At 29.5% G+C, this 22,358-nt stretch overlaps 2 protein-coding genes and 1 non-coding gene across 6 annotated transcripts; 1 reads left to right on the top strand and 2 right to left on the bottom strand.

The window, feature by feature from the left end:
- Nucleotides 1-8,016: 8,016 nt before the first annotated feature.
- LOC129316114 (DNA-directed RNA polymerases II, IV and V subunit 12-like) lies at nucleotides 8,017-11,566 on the bottom strand. 2 transcript variants are annotated; one of them, XM_054960383.1, is made up of 4 exons: nucleotides 11,496-11,566; nucleotides 9,676-9,757; nucleotides 9,404-9,496; nucleotides 8,017-8,303 (listed from the first exon to the last, which is right to left on the bottom strand). In XM_054960383.1, exons 2-4 carry the CDS (start codon nucleotides 9,713-9,715, stop codon nucleotides 8,281-8,283), a joined length of 156 nt encoding a protein of 51 aa, XP_054816358.1. In that variant the 5' UTR covers nucleotides 9,716-9,757; nucleotides 11,496-11,566; the 3' UTR covers nucleotides 8,017-8,280. The 2 variants fall into 2 exon arrangements, with proteins under 2 accessions (XP_054816358.1, XP_054816359.1); XM_054960384.1 differs by lacking the exon at nucleotides 11,496-11,566 and adding an exon at nucleotides 11,253-11,404.
- LOC129316975 (U6 spliceosomal RNA) lies at nucleotides 10,128-10,229 on the top strand. Its single transcript, XR_008594884.1, has one exon. It is a non-coding gene; the product is annotated as a U6 spliceosomal RNA (small nuclear RNA).
- Nucleotides 11,567-13,601: 2,035 nt separating the features above from the next.
- On the bottom strand, nucleotides 13,602-21,310 carry LOC129316326 (protein FAR1-RELATED SEQUENCE 5). 3 transcript variants are annotated; one of them, XR_008594740.1, is made up of 5 exons: nucleotides 20,997-21,308; nucleotides 19,713-19,838; nucleotides 18,077-18,489; nucleotides 15,145-15,967; nucleotides 13,602-14,493 (listed from the first exon to the last, which is right to left on the bottom strand). XR_008594740.1 is itself a non-coding variant. In XM_054960688.1 (5 exons), the coding sequence occupies exons 2-4, from the start codon at nucleotides 19,810-19,812 to the stop codon at nucleotides 15,764-15,766; spliced, it is 717 nt and encodes a 238-aa protein (XP_054816663.1). In that variant the 5' UTR covers nucleotides 19,813-19,838; nucleotides 20,997-21,307; the 3' UTR covers nucleotides 13,602-14,493; nucleotides 15,751-15,763. The 3 variants fall into 3 exon arrangements, 2 of the variants coding, with proteins under 2 accessions (XP_054816663.1, XP_054816664.1); XM_054960688.1 differs by having other exon boundaries at nucleotides 15,751-15,967; nucleotides 20,997-21,307; XM_054960689.1 differs by having other exon boundaries at nucleotides 13,602-15,967; nucleotides 19,713-19,855; nucleotides 20,997-21,310.
- Nucleotides 21,311-22,358: the final 1,048 nt, after the last annotated feature.

Raw genomic sequence — 22,358 nt, 5'->3', positions numbered from 1 at the left:
GAACCAGTATAAATATCTTGTGTCAAGCTTATTCTTCTCTAAACTTCATTTTCATTAAAAGATCTTTGTGTCAAACTTTGTTTTGATTCAATCTCTATTTTTGTTAGGAAAAAAATTTGTGAAAATTTTAGAGAACACCTAATCCACCCCCTTCTCTTAGGTGATCGGCTTACTTAACATAAAATACCAATTAGAAATGATTAATATGGTAGAAAAACTTTAAAAGTTTATTTCAAAAGAGAAGAATTGCAATAAAGGATCCTTAAACAAACTATTTAAAATCATCCTCTCAACCCATGTTTAAATCATCAAAAATTTTGAAAAATAAGTTTAGCAAACCTAGAAAAATAATAGGGATTCAAAACCATTGAAACAAATATAGAAAGAAAGCATAAGAGGCCAAAAAGTATCCTCCATCATAGTCAATGCATTGTGCGCTGCGATAAGATTACATAAAGAGGATGGTCCCTTATATGTGTCATGAGTCGCAATACATGGTACAAAAAGGCACAACAAATTGATGTCAACTCCAAAATCCAAACCAAACTTTCAATACACACAACTCTTATCATAGAGGATTGGTTTGGGTGATTCAAGAGCTCACAGCAAACTTATAATATAAGCTAATTAATGGTATATGTTTCATTTCAAAATTTGATCACATGTAAAAGTTGGATATTTAAGACTCAAACCATCTATTCCCCCCTCTAAACATTCCCAAGTGTCCCAAACACTAATAAAATGCCATTAACCATATTTGGGCAATCACATTAAATGGACATAAACATGCAATCAAATCAATCAACGCAGCATCAAAATACCACTACTCAATCACTAAAGTCAACACTTCAAGTGGTGAAATTACACATCTACTACCCATCTTGTACATTATCCATATAAAATATATTTGAAACATCTTGTTGGATTACAATATCCACACCTGATTAGGAATCATATATTACATTAAATGCACTTGAAAATGTACTTGTTATATTTTTTTAGTCATATAGAAAAAATATATTTTTTTGACAAATATAGATTTTTTTATAATTCTTATGTTAAAAAGAGGTATTTTGTCAAATTAAAAATTTAAAAGTCAGACTTAATGGTTGACTAACTGTTGGATAGATGAAAATGAAATTTAAAAAATATAATGGATGTTTATGTAACATATATTTTAATTTTAAGAGATATTTATATGTGTTTTCAAAATAAAAGATATGTCTGTGCAATTAAGGTATAATAGAAGGGTAATTAGTGTATTTTATTCTAATTATAGTTAATAATTTTAAAAGATAGGAGCGCAGTTGCATAAAAGAAATATAGAAAATGACACTTAAATTCATACTATTAGATAAGGACCGTCAATTTAAAAATCCTTCAAACAGTGGAGAATTTATATATGAAAAAAATTAATATACTTAATCTTATATATTTAAAGTATTTATTTTGAACTAAATAAAAAATATGTATATTTTTTATATATTATTTAATTCATAAGAAATGTTATTAACATATTAAAATTCACATATATTAATTTAATTAAATAAAAAATATATTAAATATATAATATTAAGTATATAAATCTTGTCTTTTATATATTATTTTTCACTCTTTCTTTGTTACAGTTCAGTTTCTTAACCATATTTCTTAGTTATATATATATATATATATTTTTTTTTTTTTTGAGACAGTTACTTAACAATACCTATTCACCTACATATACTTGCACTCCTTTCTTGTTAGGAAAAAATTCATGCACTCTCCACAATTACGCATTCTCGGGCTTGAAGGCGCGTCCTCCTTGCTACAGTAGGGTACGAGTGCCATTGTATCACAAGGCCACCTGCCTTTAATTACAATTAAACTTTCAAATATTGTAATAGAAAAATTCATCTTTTTAATTTTTTAATTTTTAATTTATTTATAATTCAGTCAGTTATAACTTATTGTGATTCAGTTTTTCAACTATAACTCACCTATAACTCAATCCTTTAACTTTTGAATCATTTATAAATTAATCCTTAAACTTTTGTTAATTTTTTTCATGTTAGTTTATATCTTACATCAATGAGTAAGAGGAATGTATTTTAGAATAATATATGAACATTTTTTTATCTCTCTTATTTGTTAAGAAATTTTAAAAAAAATTAAAAACTAAGGACTAAATTATAGGTGAATCAAAAATTGAGGGATTGAGTTACAAAAATTATAATTGAAAATTGAGTCGCAGCGAATCATAATTGAAGGATTGAGTTATAAGTGAGTTAAAAGTTGAAGATTAAAAGATTAATTTCTTCTATTATAATTTTCAAAAGCACTTGCTGGAATTAGTGATAAAATAAAATGGTGGATTGTAATAAAACATTAAGCAGAACAAAGCATAGCTATTTGAAAGTTTGAGTTGTAATTAATAAAAAATAAAATAATAATTTGATCTCAATCAGCAATTTTTGCAAATTTAATTTTTTAAATTAAATTATTTTATCCATTTTTTTCTTACACACACATATATTTTTATTGAAAGTAATTTTATTTGAAATAAGTTAGATATCAAGTATGGACTGCAAATTAAAGCTACCCTCGTACATTTTCTAGATAAATGATCCCATTATTCCTACTACATCAGTACTCAATATAAAATATAAACCGTCACCTCATTCTCTTAATTCTTTTATGTGTCACTTCGGAAAAAAGTATTTATCAATCATTTTTAACTTTTAAAATGTCATATTAATTATTAAAAATTTATAAAAAATATTTTCAAAAAAAATTAAATTTTTTTCACATAAATCATATTTATAAATTTTTAAATTAATTTTTTAATAATATTAATAAATCACTTTTAGCATGTTTTATAAAATTTAAAAAAATTTAAATTTTATTAATTTTATTTTAAAATTTAATAAGTATCCATTTTATTTTTAATAAAAATAAAAAAAATAATAAAATAAAAAATAAAAAAAATATAAAAAATGGAGAATTTTTTTATAAAAAATATTAAAATTAATATTTTTTTATCATATAAATAGAAGTTTAGAATCAAAAGATCATGTGTTAAAACTTAAAAGTGTAAAACTAAATAAATTAGTTAAATATTTGTAATTTATAAGCAGGCCCACTTATACCGGGTTTTTACAGATATAGGGGCCCACCTATAATGGTTTTCAAAGAAACAAAAACCGAAGAGTGATACGTAAATAATTGAGACTGGTCCAGAAACACGTGGAAGAGAGAGAGAAACAGAAAAGGAAAGTGAGGGTTCTTTATTCGAGATATATGGGACCCACTCGCCCGAGGAACAAACGCGAAGTTGTTAATGGGGACAAAAATGGTCACAGTGATGTGTGACTCGCTAGTGCCTCCAAAACCTCAGAAATTGTCAGTGCTTTGGCTTTATTATGTCTCCACGCGCTACTCTAGGTTGCGTACTTACACGCTCGAAATCTGTTGGATCTTAGGCTCTGCAGGTGTCGACTCGACACGTGGTACGATTCTAGTAGGGCCGTGAAAGAGTGGGACTCGGTGAAAGCAACAGCCCATGGAGGAGGACCTCAAATGCATTTCTCCTTCTTCTGAGTTCTGAGTAATGTATTTGATTCGGCACCCCAAAAAAAAAAAATTATATATATATATATATATATATTTGTAGGAAAATTCAAGAAAAAATTTTATTAAAAAAATGATAATAAAAACTCTTTTAAAATATGTAAATAATAATTTAATTTTTTAAAATATTATAATTTTATTAAAGTTTTTAAATATTTTTTATTAATAAATTTATATAAATAATTAAATTATTTTTGTTGAAAATAAAATAATTTATAAATTTTTTTTAAATAATTATAGCTTTCTTTCTTATATTTACAATAACATAATAATAAATTACAACTTCGTATGTTAAATTTTTAATTTGTTGTATTATTATGAATGTAAGAAGAAAAGTTGTGATTATATTAAACAAAATTTGTGAATTATTTTATTTTGTAATTTGATTATTGATATAAAATTTATTAATAATAGAAAAATCCTTAAAAAATTAAGTGAAATTATAACATTTCAAAGGATAATCAAATTATTATTTATATATTTTATAGAGATTTTTTTATCATTTTTTTATTAAAAGACCAAAAATATAACATCATTACAAATAAGACTCCAATAAATATAAAATTTCATCGTAGAAATTTGGACCAAAACTGAAAGTAAAATGTCAAGCAAGATGAGGGAAATAATCTTAACTTTCTTAACTTTATATATTAATTTTTTATTAGTAAAATATTTATTTTACATGTTAATTAATTGAAATTATTTGACAACTTATTAAATAATTTTGTTACTTGTTAATTTTTTATAATTACTTGTTAAAATATTTACTTTACATGTTAATTCCCTTACATTACTTGATAATTTAACTCAATTACTATACTTGTTAAATGTGTAATGTTACTTGTTAATTTCCTTTACTTATTTGTTAAAATATTTATCTTACATGTTAATAAGGTTATTTTAGTCATTTTGTCTTGTATTTTGATGTCAATATTTAGGTTATTTATGATCCTTTAATAAAATTCTCCCAAAATTCAATTTCCATTTAATAAGTTAAAAATAAATAAATAAATAAATAATTTTTTTAAGAGCGTGAGGCCGTGCGAGTGCGAGTGTGAGTGTGAGGGAGGGACTCGGTGAAAGGCTGAAAGCAACGTCCCCCGTTGGACCTCAAATCGTGAAATCCATCCACCTCTCTCCCCCCACCCCACCCCCCTTTCCTTTTAATTAGATTATATTTATTTTTTTAAAGAAATAATTCCAACGCTTCCATAATTAATTTTTAATAAAAATATGTATCATTTAAAGAATTTTTAAAAATCCTTGATATATATATTTTTTAAAAAGTTATTGAGGACACATCAATATTAGGACGTGTCTCCAAATCTAAAATACACTTATAGAGATATTTATAAATTATTCATCAATAAAATTCTGACGTTAAAAGTGGGATTTGAACTTATAATTAGGAGTATTCAACTTGTATTTGTCTTAATTGATTCGGTATCATTCCGATCATAGTAAAACAGGTCTCGTCTTGGCCCAAAAACAATCGGGACAAGATTTTGTGAGACGAGACGAAACATGATATTATCATCGAGACATCCCGTCCTAAATAATATATATTATTTTTTATTTTAAAAATTATACATTAAATATATTAATATAACTTATATTTATATTAATTATAGGATTTATAATTTTAATACGTGCAATCCTTATTTAAAACTCAAGTTTTTTATATTGATAATTTTAATGACATAGAGTAACAGGGCCATATCTTTTTTTATAATATATTAATTATATTAATACAATGATTTGATGTTATGTTTAACTTGCCTGTTGTTGTTGCTCTTATAGCCTACTATTATAATGTGTATTTGTGATTAATGTAATTGAATAATTAACTTTAAATTGTTATAATTTATGTATTTATGTTGTTTTAATTTTAAACTTAATAAATTATATAATTTAAAATTTTAATGAATGTTATTATCAAGATTTTTTTCTAACATTATCTGATTTATTAGGACGGTGAGACATCTCAATTCCTAACAAAATAAGACGGGACACGAGATAAAAATTTAATTTCAATCCCATCCTGTGAACACTCTACTTACAATTTTATGAATTATAAATCAAAATTTTTTACCAAATTCTTGTGACATTGACACAAAGATTTATATCATAATATTTGAATTATATTTTTTTCCCTAAACAATTGGACTCAAGCCCAATTTACAAAAACAAAAAAGAGCTACAAAAACAAAAAGAGCGTACAACGCAACAAATTAAACCTAGCGAACACATTACTAAGTCTAAGCTGATCATGAGTCTTTAGTTTTAAAAAAACAAAGTCCATTTAGTTGCCAGATAAAATAAAATGGATTAAAATAATAAAAATAAAAATAAAATGATTAAAATGTAAAAAAAAAAAAAGATGAATCATATTCATAAGGAAAAATGATAATTTAATTTATGAGATTAAGAGTCATAACTTATGAGATATTTAAAAGGTATAATGATTCTCACATTTGTAATATATAGTATTAAATTTTATCATATTTACTGTGAAAGAAAAGGATGATTCAATTCATTTTTGTTTTAACTTGTTCAATTTATTTCATTTCTATCTATTTTAACAATTAAACGAGATATAAGAAGACTTCCAAAAGGGCAAAAAAGAAAGGTAATTTTACTTTTATTGAGTTCAAACAATACAACTTCTCGAAAAGTTGAGTGCCAAACTTGTTTGTTATGGAATAGTCAGGAAGTAACTTTTCGAGTAGAATCTTGGGAAATAGTAAATTCTCTAGTGTTTTATATTTACTCCATTCCAATTTATAAGATAAATTTAGATAAAATTATGCCTACAAATATATTTTATTGACATTACTTTCCAACCTTATCTTTTGAAAAACAAAAATATAATTTTTTAAAAATACCCTTTATGTTATATAACCTTAAATGATTAAAGAGAAAAAATGATAAGGAAGGAATGATAATATTGAAAATGATAAGATAATATACCCTTTATCTTATATAACTTTTATCTTACTTTCTTTGGTGATTAATAGATTGGACCATCTTTTTCTAGGAAAAAAAAATTAAATCTAATTTTTGTCAAATTATATTATATTTTGATGCATCAAATTACGTGCAATATTTTCATACATTTTAAGTATAACTTTTATGCCAATGAATTGCAGCTCAAATGGCAAGATCTCCTCCCATTGACGTAATGAGTTCTGGGATCATCCCGAGCAGCCGGCGAATCAAAATGAGGAACAAAAATTGTGAAGTAGGTGATGTGTGTATTATGTGCAATGCGCGCGTGTGGAATTTCCATTCCTATATGGAATATGTTAGATAAGATCAAAAAAAAAAAAAAGATTATACTCCCTCCTGTCCTTTCAATCATTTCACATATATTAAGAAAAATTATTTTTTTCTTTAATACTATAAAAAATAAAATGTACTTTTACTTTTGTCTTTAATTTTAAATCATAATTGTAATTAAATACCTTTTACGTTAATCAATAAAAGGATAAAATTTAAAAAATAATTTAATTATTATTAGGTATTATACATTTTGGATAAAAAAAATTATTTTTAAAAAATATTCTAGAATTGAAGAGAGTATAATATTAAATTTGTTAAAAACATATTCAACAATTTCAATTCTACCCTTATTAGTAAAAGGAATAAAAAAAACCTTTCACACAGTTCAAGAAGTCAGCTGTCAAAACTCTAAGATAGTGTTTGGATTGGTATATTTAGATTTACAATTTAAATTTAAAATCTCACATTTTAAATTTTATATTTTAAATCCATGTATTTAAAGTTCTTTACATATGAAATAATTTAGTTAGGAGAGGTTAACTCATTGTTCTTAGTATTTCAAAAAAAAAAATCTCTACTGTTGATAGAACAATTCCTTGTACTTAACAAAAAGGGAAAAAAAAAAATGAAGGGGACAGGTTTTCTGAAATAATGGGCTTGAGCTACTCCATGATCCACAATGCATGTACATACTCCGCCCATTCTATGTCTATGTAGAGCTCTCTATGCCAGCTCCGTTCGTTTGGACTATTCACTTATGCCTTCATTTTTTTGTTTTTTGACAGTAGCACTTAAACGTTATTTGGAGATTTTTGTATAAAAAAATTTTGGACCAAGACTTTCAGCCCTTCAAAAAAAGGCTTGAGCTCATGCTAATCCTTTTAGGCCCCATGTTTTCTTCCAGTCAACAAGTTGTGGGAATTGTTAAATATTGTTAGAAAAAAATTAATATTACAAAATAACATGGTTAAAACTGTTTGGTTTATTTTAATTTTTGAAAATAATATATGAAAATTACAATCTATCTATTAAATTGTATATTAACATAATTAGAAATTTAAATAAACAATAAAAAATTATGTGGGTTTTCAACCTAGTGTTAAGCCCTATCAATAAAGGCTAAGCTTAAAAAAACATATTTAATTTAAGACACAGCAAGCTTACAAGCTTGAGCTTTTAAAAGACCAAGCCTTTAAGAGTCAAGTTGGCCCTTAATCATGCTACATCTTTGAAAGTGATGCTAACTTTTGCATGTACAAGATCTAAGTTGGAGAGGGAACGAAAATAGACCTTGTTTGATTATCCATTTTCAAAACAGCGTTTTGTTTTGGGGGGGAAAAAATAACCTGTAGTAAAATTCTCAACCATGCCAGCCATGACAGTTTTTCTTCATCGTGCTTCGTACTGAACAACTGCACAAAGCAAATAATTTGCCTCAGCACTGAAGAATGAAGATAACTTGCATTTATAGGCTAACAGTTTGAGAGAAATAAGATCGGTGGATCATAACTTAAACCCAGGATTGAAAATCATGGTTCAACATGGCATGCTCTAAAAAAACTTCAATCAACTCCCTCCGGATAATATAAAGCATCTTCTGAAAGCTATATTTGGTCCAAGATATAGAACATCACGTAGTTTTTATAATTATTTTTTCAATTATACCCCTAGTTCATTTATTACTCTTTCTAACAAAATGCATTAAAATTTCAATTGTTACTATTAAGGGATTTATGTAGGATATTTAATGAGAATAATTGAACAAATGTAAAATGTTTTTAAGAGATTAAGGATTTAACCAACTTTTTTTTTTTAAGAACCGTAAACTAATTATTAATGTCCTATATTGTAGTCTAAAAAGAATATATAACAATAAAAACATGAGCAGCAAGTATAGACAACAACAGTTTGAGAGAAATAAGATCAGTAGATCACAACATAAACATAGGATTGAAAATCATGGATGGATGTCGCATATATACTCTAAAAAACTTGTATAATTAACTGATTTACTCCCTGAGTTATAATATAGGACATTTTTTAGAAATCCTACTTAGTCCAAAATATAGGACATTAAATAATGCATTTTCAATTGTTATTATTGGCATTTAGATATTTAGTTATCTAAATAAAATCTAGAAAACTAAATATTTAAATAAAATCTACACAATATTATTAAATAGAAAAAATCTAGCATGAATTAAAAATAATATTTATTCTTAATGTTTCTCTTCCCTATTCACTCATTATCTCGGTACTCTATCATTTTATAAATTCAACTCTCATCCGACAAAGTAAGCATCCACGCACAACATATATACTGCTTAATATATAACACAATTCCTTCAACCATTAAGGAATTACTTATTATATATAGGCATCTAACATTTAAGTGACATTATAACTAATATCAACCATGGGGATATTATAAAAACAGAATACTTATTTTCCAACTCCTGATGGAAAGAAAAAGATAACACTACAACAAAATTCCAGAGATAACAGAGCTTACTGCGACGAGTACGCTTTTTGTACAGGATTCGGTAACCACACTCTCGGCACTGTATCACATCACCTGGTTTAAGAGTGTTCTCCATCCCACAATCTACAAAAACATCAGGAACAAAATCCTTAAATGGCTCAAATAACAGGGAATTTTTTAAGGAGATTCTAAATTCCAGAGGATCAAGATCAAATGAAACTAATAAAAGCAACTCAACCACACTACGTATTTTTCCAGTATACTCAATCAACAACCAAAGAAAACTTGAAGAGTAAACATACCTCCACAGATGTAGCTAGCAGGTTCAGGTTGAGGATCCATGGCTTTAGCGAATTGCAACAAAGACAGACAGTAGCCCTTGGTCTTCAGATCAGAGTTCAACGCACATACAATGTCATGCAAGAGAATATAAGTAAGTTTAATGCACATATTCTAGGATTAGAAAGTAGCAAGTAAGAATGATCTCATAATCCAAGCCCCAAACTTGGAAGAAAAGTGCTTCTATCAAGTAAGAAACCTTCAAAGCTTATGACCTTATTATCTCATAATCCAACCCCCAAACTTTCAGTTTCTTTTCGTTTTTACTTGGGCTTTAAAGACTCTACAATTAAAATTGAGCACCACCAATTAAAAACCAGAAAAATAAAATTTCACATGAGAATACTCCAAACATAGAAATATTCTAGTTGTGAGATGGAAATCTTTGTTAACATGCATTTTAAAGAAATATGGAGTCCCTTCAAGGACATCCGATAAAATTGGAATAATACAGAGAAGTTTAACATGCCCCTGCGCAAAGATGACACATACAAATGGAGAGAAGAAATACTGGCCATGAAGGGAGACCAAGCTTTGATCAAAACACATTAAAGAAGAGAAACATTATCCCTTAGCTGGCAACTATAATGCTATTCCATCCAAAAGATGAAACAGAGACCTAAAATTCCTTTTTAGACTTAAAAACACATAAAACGATTCTCTTAAGTTATTCCCAAAGCACCAACATATATCCGATTAAGACCCAAGAATTTATCAGTGAGCCATTGCAATAACGGTCAAAGTGCCATGCAACCCTAAGAAGACAATGAAAATACCTTACCTTCACTGTTCAAAAGATCCGTTCATAATTAAACTAATATATCTTTAATTTCAGACATGACAATAATACTCTCTCCCTATTATGAGATACTTCTAATTACTTCACTGGATTAAGAAGAAGCGGTTAAATTATTAATTTTATAGAATAAACTCTGAATTTTATTCCTATTTAAATGAAAACTTTTGAAATTTACATTTCATTTTCTATTTAAATAGGATAAATATTGAAAAACGTAATTAATACAATATCTATGTTAAGAATAAAAGAACAGTAGAACACAAGGCACCCTATATTACAGAAAGGAGGGACTGTATAGGAAACAAAAAATTTCAATGCTCAATATTCAAATTGAAGGAAGCCAACATCAATCCATGATCACAAAATGAACTTAATAACCGAGGCCAGACAATTATTTTTCTTAATTATAAGCTCCAAAGTTTGAAGCCTTCTGAGTTTGTCAATGGTGTTATCAGGAATAGGCGCAGAGAATCTCAAACCAGGGACTATCAACTCAACAGATTCTTTATTAGCATCACCAAAAAAAAAAAAAAAACAATGAAATGAACAAACAGAACTAAAGATTCAAGTCTTGGGAGGATGATGCTAGACTCAAGTTTTTCAAGAATTCAAACACAAAGAAATCTCCGGTGTTTGGTTGCTGAACGTACAATGCTAAAAAGAAAAGAAAAAAGTCTGAAATGAAATGGAACAAACTGCTCCCAAACTCATTCGGGGTGATTTAAGAAAGTGTAAACCCACCTTCCAGAAAGTTGGAAGCCAGCGCGAGAATATTACGGAATGGAGAACGGATAGTTTCAAAACACAAAAGCAAAAAACACAAAAGCAAAAGTTTTACCGCACGGTTTATGAATATCCATTAACCCAGAGAAATAGAAAACCTTCACCGGTTTGCTTAAACCAATGAAGATGAGAGAGAAGCAGAAAAAGAAGGAGAAGGAGGAGAAAAGAGATTGGGATCAAAGGAGAGCATAACCGACTCACCGAAATTAGGCGGCGGCCGCGAATTGCAGAGCTGGAAGCAATGTAAAAATGGCCCTCCACTACAAATAATACTCCCCCAGTCCCAAAATAACAATGTACTACATATCAATAAAAATAAATATATAAATTTTCAAAAGAACATTTTTCATGCAAAAGAGATAACAAAAGATATTAAATAAAAATAATAACGTTCGAATAAGTTTATTAAAAAATATTAATTTTGTTAAAACATTTTAAAATATATTTTGGGATGTTGAATTTTTTTAAAAATATATTATAATTTAAGTCAGAGGAGTAATAATTAAAAAAGGAAAAATACTTAAAAGGTATTTTAGTTTTATTTTAATTTTAACTTTACTTTTCCCTAATTTTGTTGATGTACTAGTTTTTTACGTGGTTTCTTATCTTTTCATTTGCTTTGAGCTTTATTTAAAATTTAATCCATATAATTCTAAAAAAAAATATTTAAGAGAATTTTGGGATAACCTAGACCGTGTTAATTTCACCAAGATAGAATATTAGATGACTCCAGAAAAATATATTGACCTAAAAAAATTATAAAATTGTTTAATTAAAAATTTGATTTGATTAAAAAACGGGAAAAAGAATTTTACTTCCTTAAAATAACTATGTCCAACTGCAAGTAGGATGAAGAAATGCATTAGAGAATTCAAAGAGCATTGTTATAAAAAAGAAAGAATTAGAAGGGCACTGAATCTTTGTCAAACTAACACTATTATTGTCAACTCATGGCTAATCATGGCTAGGGTGTGTGCTGAGTTTAAGGGAAGGGAACATTTTAATTTGAATGTATTTTTACTTGTAAATAAATATTTAAGACATTTTAGTCCCTCTTCCTCTCTTATCCCCCCCTTCCAAAAGCATCTAATGCTGGATTTGTCTCTGGAAGGGAAGGGAAGGAAAGGAGAGGAGAAGAATTTCAATAAATTTTTGTTTGGTTTGGGAAGGGAAAGGAGGGGAGGGAAATCAATAATAAGTTAATAATTTTATTTTTATTAAATCTAAGCTTATTTTTATTTTTTATTTTTTGCTTTAATTTATTATTAAAAAATAGATATGTTATAATTTATTAATCTTTTTATTTAGGTTATGAACTTATATTAATAACATTTTTTTGAATAACAAAGATTTAGGTTTGAATCAAATTTTTCATTGGATATATAAAAATTTATGAATTAAGATTTAGTTCAAATTCAAATCTATTTCAAATTATAATTCATTTATAATTTTAAATTATCTATATGTTATAGTCATTTGAAATTTTAATTATTTTAAAAATTGTTTTCTTAATGTTTTCATTATTAATACTTTTATAACTCTTATACAACTCTTATACCTTCTTTCATCTCTTTTCCATTAAAATATAAAAATAAACATGTCATTTATATTTTTTAATTTTTTAATTTTAGTTTATTTCTCTTTTTTATTTAAATTTTTTAAATTTCCTAAATAAATAATTTTAAATACATGAATTTTAAGTGTGAAATTTAAAAAATGTAAAATTTAAAATTTAAAATTCAAATTCAAAAACAACAATTCAAACACCACCTAATATTATATTTTATCAATTTATCTAACAAAAAAATATCTGTTTTAGATATTAAAAAATTATTTATTAATTTTTGTAAAGTGTTAAAATTTATTTTATTACAATAGAAGGGAAGATAATGCATAATTTTTTAATATCAATGATAGTTTAGGATTTTTAAAATAGCAAGTCTGTAAAATAATTTATCGTTGGATGGGTCATGAATGAAAACAATGCCGTGTCTATCCAAGAATTTCCCTAATGTTTATCCTAACCATCAAAACAAAGTCAACAAAAGAAATGAGAAACCATAAAAATAAATTAAGTGGACTAAAAACACAACTAGAATAAGGTATAATGAATTAGAATAGCATTTTCCCTTAAAAATAAATTATTAAATAATAAAATTAAAAAAATTAATCATTAAATTTCTGTAAATTTAATTTGAACAGAACTCAATTTTTAAAATTCAGTTGAAATTTAGATCAGCTCCATGATACATAGCATAAGAAATAACTTACCTCGTTCACAACTTATTAACAGCAGCATTTACCTCGTCTTTTTAATTATACTTTGACGTACCAAATTTACATTAAGAGAAAATGGAGGTTATACAAAACAAATTTATAAAAGACGACGTAAACTCCACCAAAAATAAAAATTTGCTACAAACTGTTTGAGAACAAAACTATTCATAATTTTTACAATTGCTAATAAATGAGGGAGAAAACTGATACAAGATTACATCATTCCCTCACGAAACCAAGTACGTACAGAACTAACACAAGTATGTATAAAGTTGCACACTACGGAGAGATCATCATCATTCTGCTTTCCCAGCAATATGGTGGCCAGTCATAATCTCAGATATTGACTTCTTGAAAATTCCTGAGTAAATTACTGTCGTTCTTGAAGGATCATTTCTCAGTTTGGTTCTTCATAGTATGACACATTAAATTCTGTTTCTCAACAATTTTTTACCCAAATCATTTTCATCCCCCATCAGTTGAAGCCATGGAGGCTAATTTCTCAGTTTGGGGCAAAAATTATCGGGGAAAATTACTGAGAAACTAGATTGAGAGTTACAATTTAAAAGATCAAACTTTTCAATTCTGTTTCTCAACAATTTTTTCCCAAATCATTTTGACCCCCCCATCAGTTGAAGCCATGGAGACTAATATCTCAGTTTGGTCTTCTAAAGGCGTAAAGTTTATTTGGGGAAAATTACTGAGAAACTAGATTGAGAGTTACAATTTAAAAAGATCATATTACGAGGTTAGGTGTGCTTCATACAAGAAAATAGTAATTTACTCACAGTCCATAAAAATTGGACACCAGTTCTGGTTCACAATGCTGGACTGGACATATATTATTATTTACCACTGCATCAACGTCAGCACAATAAGAGAAAACGAAAGCCTTCCTTTCAATCAATAATCATCCCTGTTTCTGCATTGAAATGACTTTTCCCGTTAGATTCAGATAATTGGTCACACTGACCTGCAGAGAGTCCAGCACGTAATATGGATTCGGTACATGAGAAACATTATTCAAATTTAGCATCAATCTGACTTACAGTAGGGAGGTTAAACAGTATTTCTATCTCTCTTCATGTTCTTGGAATTACAAAGCATCAAAATCTTAACCCTCCTAGCTCATGGAATCATCAACACTGAACTCTTACCCCATCATTTTGAAAATCACATTCAGGGTGCAAGAAATAAAAATCTTGAAAAGTTAGTTAAAAGAATTTGCTAAAGTCACTTTACAGAATTTTCTTAAATCACTGAAACAATGTATCCTGATTGTGTTGAAATAAATAAGTCAAGTTTGCAATCAGATGCTTGAATGTAATATACCCATCACTACAAAATATGAAACGTATAACTGTTTACAAGCTGTGAATAGTGTGGTTCATTTTCGATTCTTTATACAAATGCATGGTGGCTCACTTGAGTTAACTTAGAAAGACAAGAGCCTCATAGTAAATGAACTACGTTAAACAGGCATTAATTCAATACAACATAGCTTTGTGGAAAAGAATATTCTTAAAAGCACTTGTTTTCGAAAAAAGGATAATTCAGAGAACGAGGGGCTTACCCCAGCAGCTGAGATGACGCAGAAGAGGAGGTTTTGCTGAGTTTGATTGGTTCATGTGATATTTAGAGAAAGGGATTCTAATTCAGTATTGATGATAGATTAGGGAACGAGTTCATATTTAAATCAGTCTTGCCTTGATAATATTTACCATGAGAGAGGACATGGGGAAGAGATGAAGATCTGGTGAACAGTAGAAAGTTAAAAGGGTAAAAGAGACAAAGAGATGTGTGTCTCAGAAAGAATACGAAGGAAAGTGAATGGTAAATATGTAATAACACTACAAAGTAAAATTTGATAAGAAATTGTTACTGATAGGGGAGAAGGATGATTTTCTTTCAAGTTCGAGTAGGAAGGATGCCAACTGATAAAATTACTGGATGCGCATTTACACTGAGCATGCTCATTCAAATCCTTAGTTGACCATCGTCGGGTGAAAGAATTATAGTCATTGCTAGTTTGCAAATCATGCAGAAGCAATCTTCCATGAAAATGTCGCCATAAATCTCTCTCATTAAAGAGCAGAACATTAGTGATAATTTAAACAGCACAGAAACAGAGGTAGAATATTTAACTTCTTACTAAAAAGTTCAAAATATGAACACTCACCTTATTGCCAATGCTACCTCTTGGGGAAGAGCTCCTGCTCTATGGACTCAAATTCTTTTAAATTGTTAATTACATGATGAATTTTTTCAGAAAGCTTGTCATTGTGCTCTTCAACAACTTTCATAAAAGCAGTTAGCTGTTCTTGGTATATAGCACACAGCCGCTTTTTATTCCGAAGCTCTGCCGTTAATTCCTGTATTTTCTTATCCTTCTCATCCTAAAAAAGAGCAATAGAATAGAAATACTTGACTCAGGACATGATTGCAAATTCATCATCATTTCTAAGGGATGCAAATTAAATGATAGTATATCATAAAGAACACATGCAATATGATCTGCTTCGTATGTCCACAACAGAATTGATACTACTTGAATGTAGGCTTGCAGAAGAGTTTGCCAGTGAAGGAGTTCATGTACTAATGTGACTATCAGATTGGTTTAATAAAATATTTCCATCAAGGTACCATAGATTCGATAGAAATACTTGTCTTCAAAAGAAAAAAGGTTATTTATGATGGGCATTGCTTTGCCTTCATGGATGTCACATTTAGGTGGATAGCCTTATCATATTCACCATTGTTCAGGGAAAAAGATTTCACATTAATCTTCCTTCATAAAATTAAATAGAATTTTCAGCTATAAATAATTAATCTTCAACCTGCTGTCCCTACAATGAAACGGATCAACTGATTTAATACAACAACAATAACAATAACAAGCCTAATCTCACTAAATGGGATTGACTACAAGGATTGCATGATGCTGTTGTAATCTATCATCAACTAAGTTTTTGAGAATATTGTTAATCAAGAGATCTTGTTCAACAACTTCTATAAGCATTCTTTTTGGCCTTCCTTTATCCTTCTTTACAAAGCTCAAGACTATTTATTCCATTCTCTTCAGCAATGCCTCCTAGGACTTTCTTTGTATATGTCCAAACCATCTCAAATGATTTTCTACCATCTACCATCTTTGGATCAATTGATTTAATGGCCCAGAAAAATAGGTGACTCGTGTCCTGCATTCAACCTTTTTACTGTCCCCAGTACAAGCTATTCCAGATTTTAGGCCTACTAATAACATTTGTGTCTCAAAGACCATGATCCCAAAGTATCATGACTAACAATTTACTTCTAATTCATGCTATTAGAGGGGAGAAAGAATTATTCAAGTTTAATTGGGATCAAAGGCCAAGATACTTGGATTTTTATTAATCCCCTCATATGTTTAAATATCATAATTTCAAAATCATATGAAATTTTATAGCCAAGTTTCATTTGATTCCAAAGTCATGATCTTGATGGGTACTCAAGCGGGATAAGAAACCCTCCCCAAAAAGCTAGTTATTGAGGTGAGACAACCAACCCAGCTAAATGCCCTAAAGAGCATCTTATTCCACTTGATGTGGGACTTAGCCCTCTATGAAAACTGAAAAGCTAACATTCCCATTGTTATACTCTATGACACTTTACTCAGTAACATTCACTGTACTTCCATGTTGGTTAGACTCCATTATAGGTAGTCCTTTTCAGAACCAATAGCAACCCGTTTTGATACCAATTGATGTGTACTCAAGCAGGATAAGAAACCCTCACTAAAAGGCAAGCTATTAAGGTGGGAGAAAGAACCCATTTAAATATCTCATAAAGCACCTAATACTACTCAATATGGAGCTTAGATATCCCATACTATCTTAGGCCATATAAGCAAACATCTCAAAAGCATCAAATTAAGAACTTAATTCACTTATCCACAAGCAAGCATTTTTTCGAGCAGTTTGTCTTTTAATGCAATTTTAAATTTGAAGTTCCATTAAATTCAAAAAGAATCTTATCACCAGCTTACCTTCTCTCCGTCGGACATCATGCAAGAGACTAGTATATGGCTTTTCTTGCACTGTATTATACAAAGATTAACTAGGGAACAATGTCATAAGCTATTTAAAACATTCACTATAGAATCACCAAGGCAGAAAACAGTGATTGCCAACCAATAGAAATGACGTACAGACACTACTTGTATTGGAGAGTACATTGGACAATAGATTGAAGTCCCAGCAAATTCATTGTTTCTTAATTGGTAAGATTCTTTTTGCCATCTTACTTTCTCCTGTTGAACATCATGCAAGAGACTGACATGTGTTTCTTGAATCATATGACAACAAGATCAATTCACAAACATTATCATAAGTTGTTTATAGAATTCAATAAAATAAGCAAGACAAAAAACAATAGTCACTAACCACCAGTACGAGCATAACAAAAAATTGCAGTAGACATGTTCAGAAATTTTTTAGTATACAATCAAATAAGGAATATAAACCTACCATTGTTTGGCGAGCTTCACGAGGAGAAATTATCAGTGGGTGATTATGATCTTTCACAAACTTAGTTATCACCCATTTTCCAGACTTATTATATTTGACATGAATCATCGCCTTACAACCTTCTCTTGTGCTTGGCCTTTGCTTTCGAACTGGTCCAAATTTCCCTCGAATGCTGACACAATGACCCTCCTTGTTGCACCCAAGCCTACGGGCAAGAATCCTTCCATCCCTTTCAGAGCGTCTACAAGACATAACGCGCATGACAAACCCTACATGTCGAGCATATTCATCATAGAATATTTTAGCAGCATCTTCAGATTCAAATTCCATTCCCTCGTATGGTTCTTGGATGGCATGATCCCCACAAATACCTAACTCTCCCTGAGAACTCCCTAACAATCCACACCTCTCATCTGCATGCCACAGAACAATATCTTTATCTCTCAAAATATGCACTTCACTTTGCAAAATATAATAGAAAACACACGAGCATGGTGTGTGTTACAAATAGCAAAACCAGTCATAGAAGGGCACATGCATATTCAATTATTTTATTTGCCTCTAGAGTACCTCTCCCCTGAAAAACAAGAAAAAGAAAAGGAAGGGGAGCAGGACGGAAGGAAGGATGAAAAAGGAAAACCAAAGGTCTTCAGTGAAGCTCCTCCAAACAAAAATTGAAACTATTACTTTTCAATTTTTAAAAAATGTAACATGCACAATGAATTAAGACATTGAAAACATAAGCACAATATCAAGCAAATCAAATGTTGCAAATAGAAATGGAAAGCACAGCTTAGATAAACCTATTTAACTATTGAGATTTGATCATAAATTTTTATATTAGATGCAGACATCTGAGTGAAGCAAGCATTGAAAATGTGCCATACATGAAGCTCACAAGAAGAATTAATAGAAGCAATTTTCATGATCTCTTATTTCAGATTGCAGGACCACAAAATGATGTTGAATAAGTGATTCAGAAGCAGGAACGCCGAAGAGATACAATGCACCCAAGAATCACAGAAAACATAAAAATTATGTAAACATGCTACAAACAATAAACTAGACCCAACAATTTCAACTGCTGAGATGAAAATTGAAACAGAGTGACTGGGATTTTAGTAGGGTCGTTTAACAAGTTTCAGGGTTGTCAATTCAAGATGTAAAGGTGCACTTGCTTCAAAAGCTGCAATGTTTGTCAAGTGAACTTAAGCATGATAACTTCAGGGTCAATACTCAATCACCAACGAAAGCTCTCTTTATGTCCCATGTGATTTCCTTCATTTACCCAGTTTCTAGTGTTGATTGTTCAGCTTATGCTAACCAACATAATATTGAAAAAAATGAAAAATAATGTTTGACATGTACCATTTTCAAGTACCTCAACTTGAGTCAACGTCATGGACATTGTGGCACACCAGTGAAATAAATATTATCTATTTTGGAAGAAAATAAGGGACACTAGGTTTAGAATTGCAGAAACTTTAACAATATAAATAAATAGGTATATATTATGCATACAGAGATAGGGGGGAGAGAGAGAGAGAGAGATGGAAAAGATGCAAGTTTTTACCATTATAAATGCATTGCAATACAATATTTCAGAAAACAATCTTTATTTGATTCAACAAGTTACCATTGTATGGTTCTTCAATTGTTTGAACTTCATACATGCTAAAACTGGCATTCCCAGAAGCTTCCATTCCCCTGTTATCATCATCTATGTGGCCTTCCATGTTGCATAATACAAGATATCAACACCCTGCAAATAGAAATCGCCTAACAATCAAGGAAATGTCAAGAAATAGCATATTAATATACAGATGAAGCTTGAGAGTTTTATTTAGAGGAATACATTTTAAAAGAGAAAAGAAGAAGCTGCACATGACATTCTCATTAATATGAAGCTTTCTTATGGTTATTGAAGGACAAGTTTATTTTAGGCCATTCTATAGTGTCGCAACAAATGATAAAGGGCTAAAGAACCTAGAATTTTCTCTCCCTTACACTCAGTTTAAAATTGAATCTACTGTGAAGAAGTAGAACATCATTGTAAAATGTGATTCCTTTTCTTCACCAACCCCACACTTTTTGTGCACTGGACAGAAATATTAAAGCTCCATCTGTTCTACCATTCTATTTCCTTACCTTTGATCTACAGCTGTTGAGCTTCAGATAGATAGAGAATAGGGTGAGAATAATAGCTAGGACCTAGGAGGATGTGAAACAAAGAATGGGATCATCTATTTAGGCAAAATATACTCATCTCTTCATAAATAGAATAGTAAAAAGATGTTTTGACCCAAACAGGGAAACTATGTCACGTTCAGAGTTTGAAATATTAAAGAGCTTAGTCCTAGTCAGCTTTTAGGCAGGGTAGGGCACGATGGCAGGTCCGGTCAACTAGGCGATTTGCCAATACAACCCCCCATCCTATTGCTGGAGTGTTGGAGAGCATAAACTTTCAAAAAGAAATATGAAATAATAAATTACTCACATATCGAAATATTGTCTAAATATTTGGCTCAACAGAAAACACACAACTAAACAAAGAAGTCATGACCGGAAACTCGTCATACAATCCAAATTATAAAGCAAGCGTTAAAACACCAAATAAAAGAACAGTAGAATATTTGGAAAAAAAAATCTGAAAATAATTTTTGTCATCTAACACCAAACACAATCAAACATGTATTCATATTTAGCATCAATAACATCAAAAAAAAAATATTTTTGACAAAGACTTGAGCCAATAAAAGCTACATACAAACTTCAATAAACAAAGAACCTTATTACTTCGTTGCTGTTGAATAAAAGCAATCCACAACCACAGTCAAGTCTAGAAACCATACTGAATTCAGCTCATGAACAACAAAATCAGGTCACCAACTCAGTAAGATCATTAAGGACGACCGATTACCTGCGTGCTGGAGCAGAAGAGAAACGGCTCCACTGTTGTCTGCTTTGCCTTCAACAGTACGTTTCCGGTGAGCTTGGAGTGGTGGTATCAGTTTTGAATTTGAGAGGAAAACGGACAGAGACCAAGCTGGCCTTCGACGACACTGTCGTAACCGGCGTTCGGCCGGCGGTGGCGGTTATTCGATTCGTCTCGGCCTCACCGGCTCAGTGAGTGAGAGTGAAGTGATGGTGGGTATTGTGAAATCTTTGCTCCAAAAATCTGGGCCGTGCAGCGAGAGAATCCGGAATAAAGAGAATTAGTCGGCGAGACCGGCAACGAGCTAAGGAATTTAAAGGTGGGAAAATGGGCTATTCCTTTATGTTAAAAAATGATCAAGCTCAATTTTTATTTAAAGAATTTAGACCCGGCCCCATGAGCTCATTTTAATGTAAAAATAAAAAATTTAATAAAATAAATAAATTAATACAAATACAAATATAAAATTTTAATCAAGTTTTAAAATAAAAATAGAGATTTTCAATTCAAATCAATCTTATTAAATTCAATAAATATAAAAACTTGTGTATTATAGAGAACAATATTAATCAAACCCAAAAAATGAACTTTATAGGGTAATCATGTTTAAAAAATTAATAAAAAATATGCCAATATTATGTTAAAATAAATAGCAAAAGAACCAACATAAATTATTTTGACAATGTAATATTTAAAAATCATAGATCTTTAGGAAATATGGTTTGTAGTGCAGCTCAAGCTCGAGTCCTTTTTTCAGGTTGAGCTTAGAAGTTTGATTTTGCAGAAAATGACTAATTTTTTAAGCTAAAACCTTTATTTAAATAGAGTCTCCAAATCTGACTTTCCAGGCTTGGTCCTGATTCCCAAATCTACTTGGGACAGGTTGGGAATTGAATTTTTGGTTTGATATTCATTTCATAATTAGCCCAAACAAACACTAGTGTAGAGAGGGATATCTACAATGGTTAAATTTAATTATCTTCATCGATTAATACAATCGGTGTAGATAATGATAGTATCTACACCAGTTGGACAACCAATATAAATAAGTTTTTAAAAATTTAAATTAGCCCAAATGAACACTAGTGTAGAGAGGGACATCTACAGTGGTTAAATTTAATTATCTTCATCGATTATACAACCGGTGTAGATAATGATAATATCTACACCAGTTAGACAACCAATATAGATAAATTTTCAAGAATTTAAATTAATTTTTTTTTCTTTTTAAAAAACCATTGTCCACACCAGTTATGGCTTTAATTAATTTTTTTCTTTTTAAAAAAACTATTATCTACACCGATTATGGCCAAGTCATAACTGGTGTAGATGAGTTTTTAGGAATTT

This window comes from Prosopis cineraria, unplaced genomic scaffold (assembly GCF_029017545.1).
Source record: "Prosopis cineraria cultivar Desert tree isolate PC_DT_omini unplaced genomic scaffold, ASM2901754v1 PC7, whole genome shotgun sequence".
Lineage (NCBI taxonomy): Eukaryota > Viridiplantae > Streptophyta > Magnoliopsida > Fabales > Fabaceae > Prosopis > Prosopis cineraria.
This window is presented reverse-complemented; position numbering and strand designations above follow the sequence as displayed.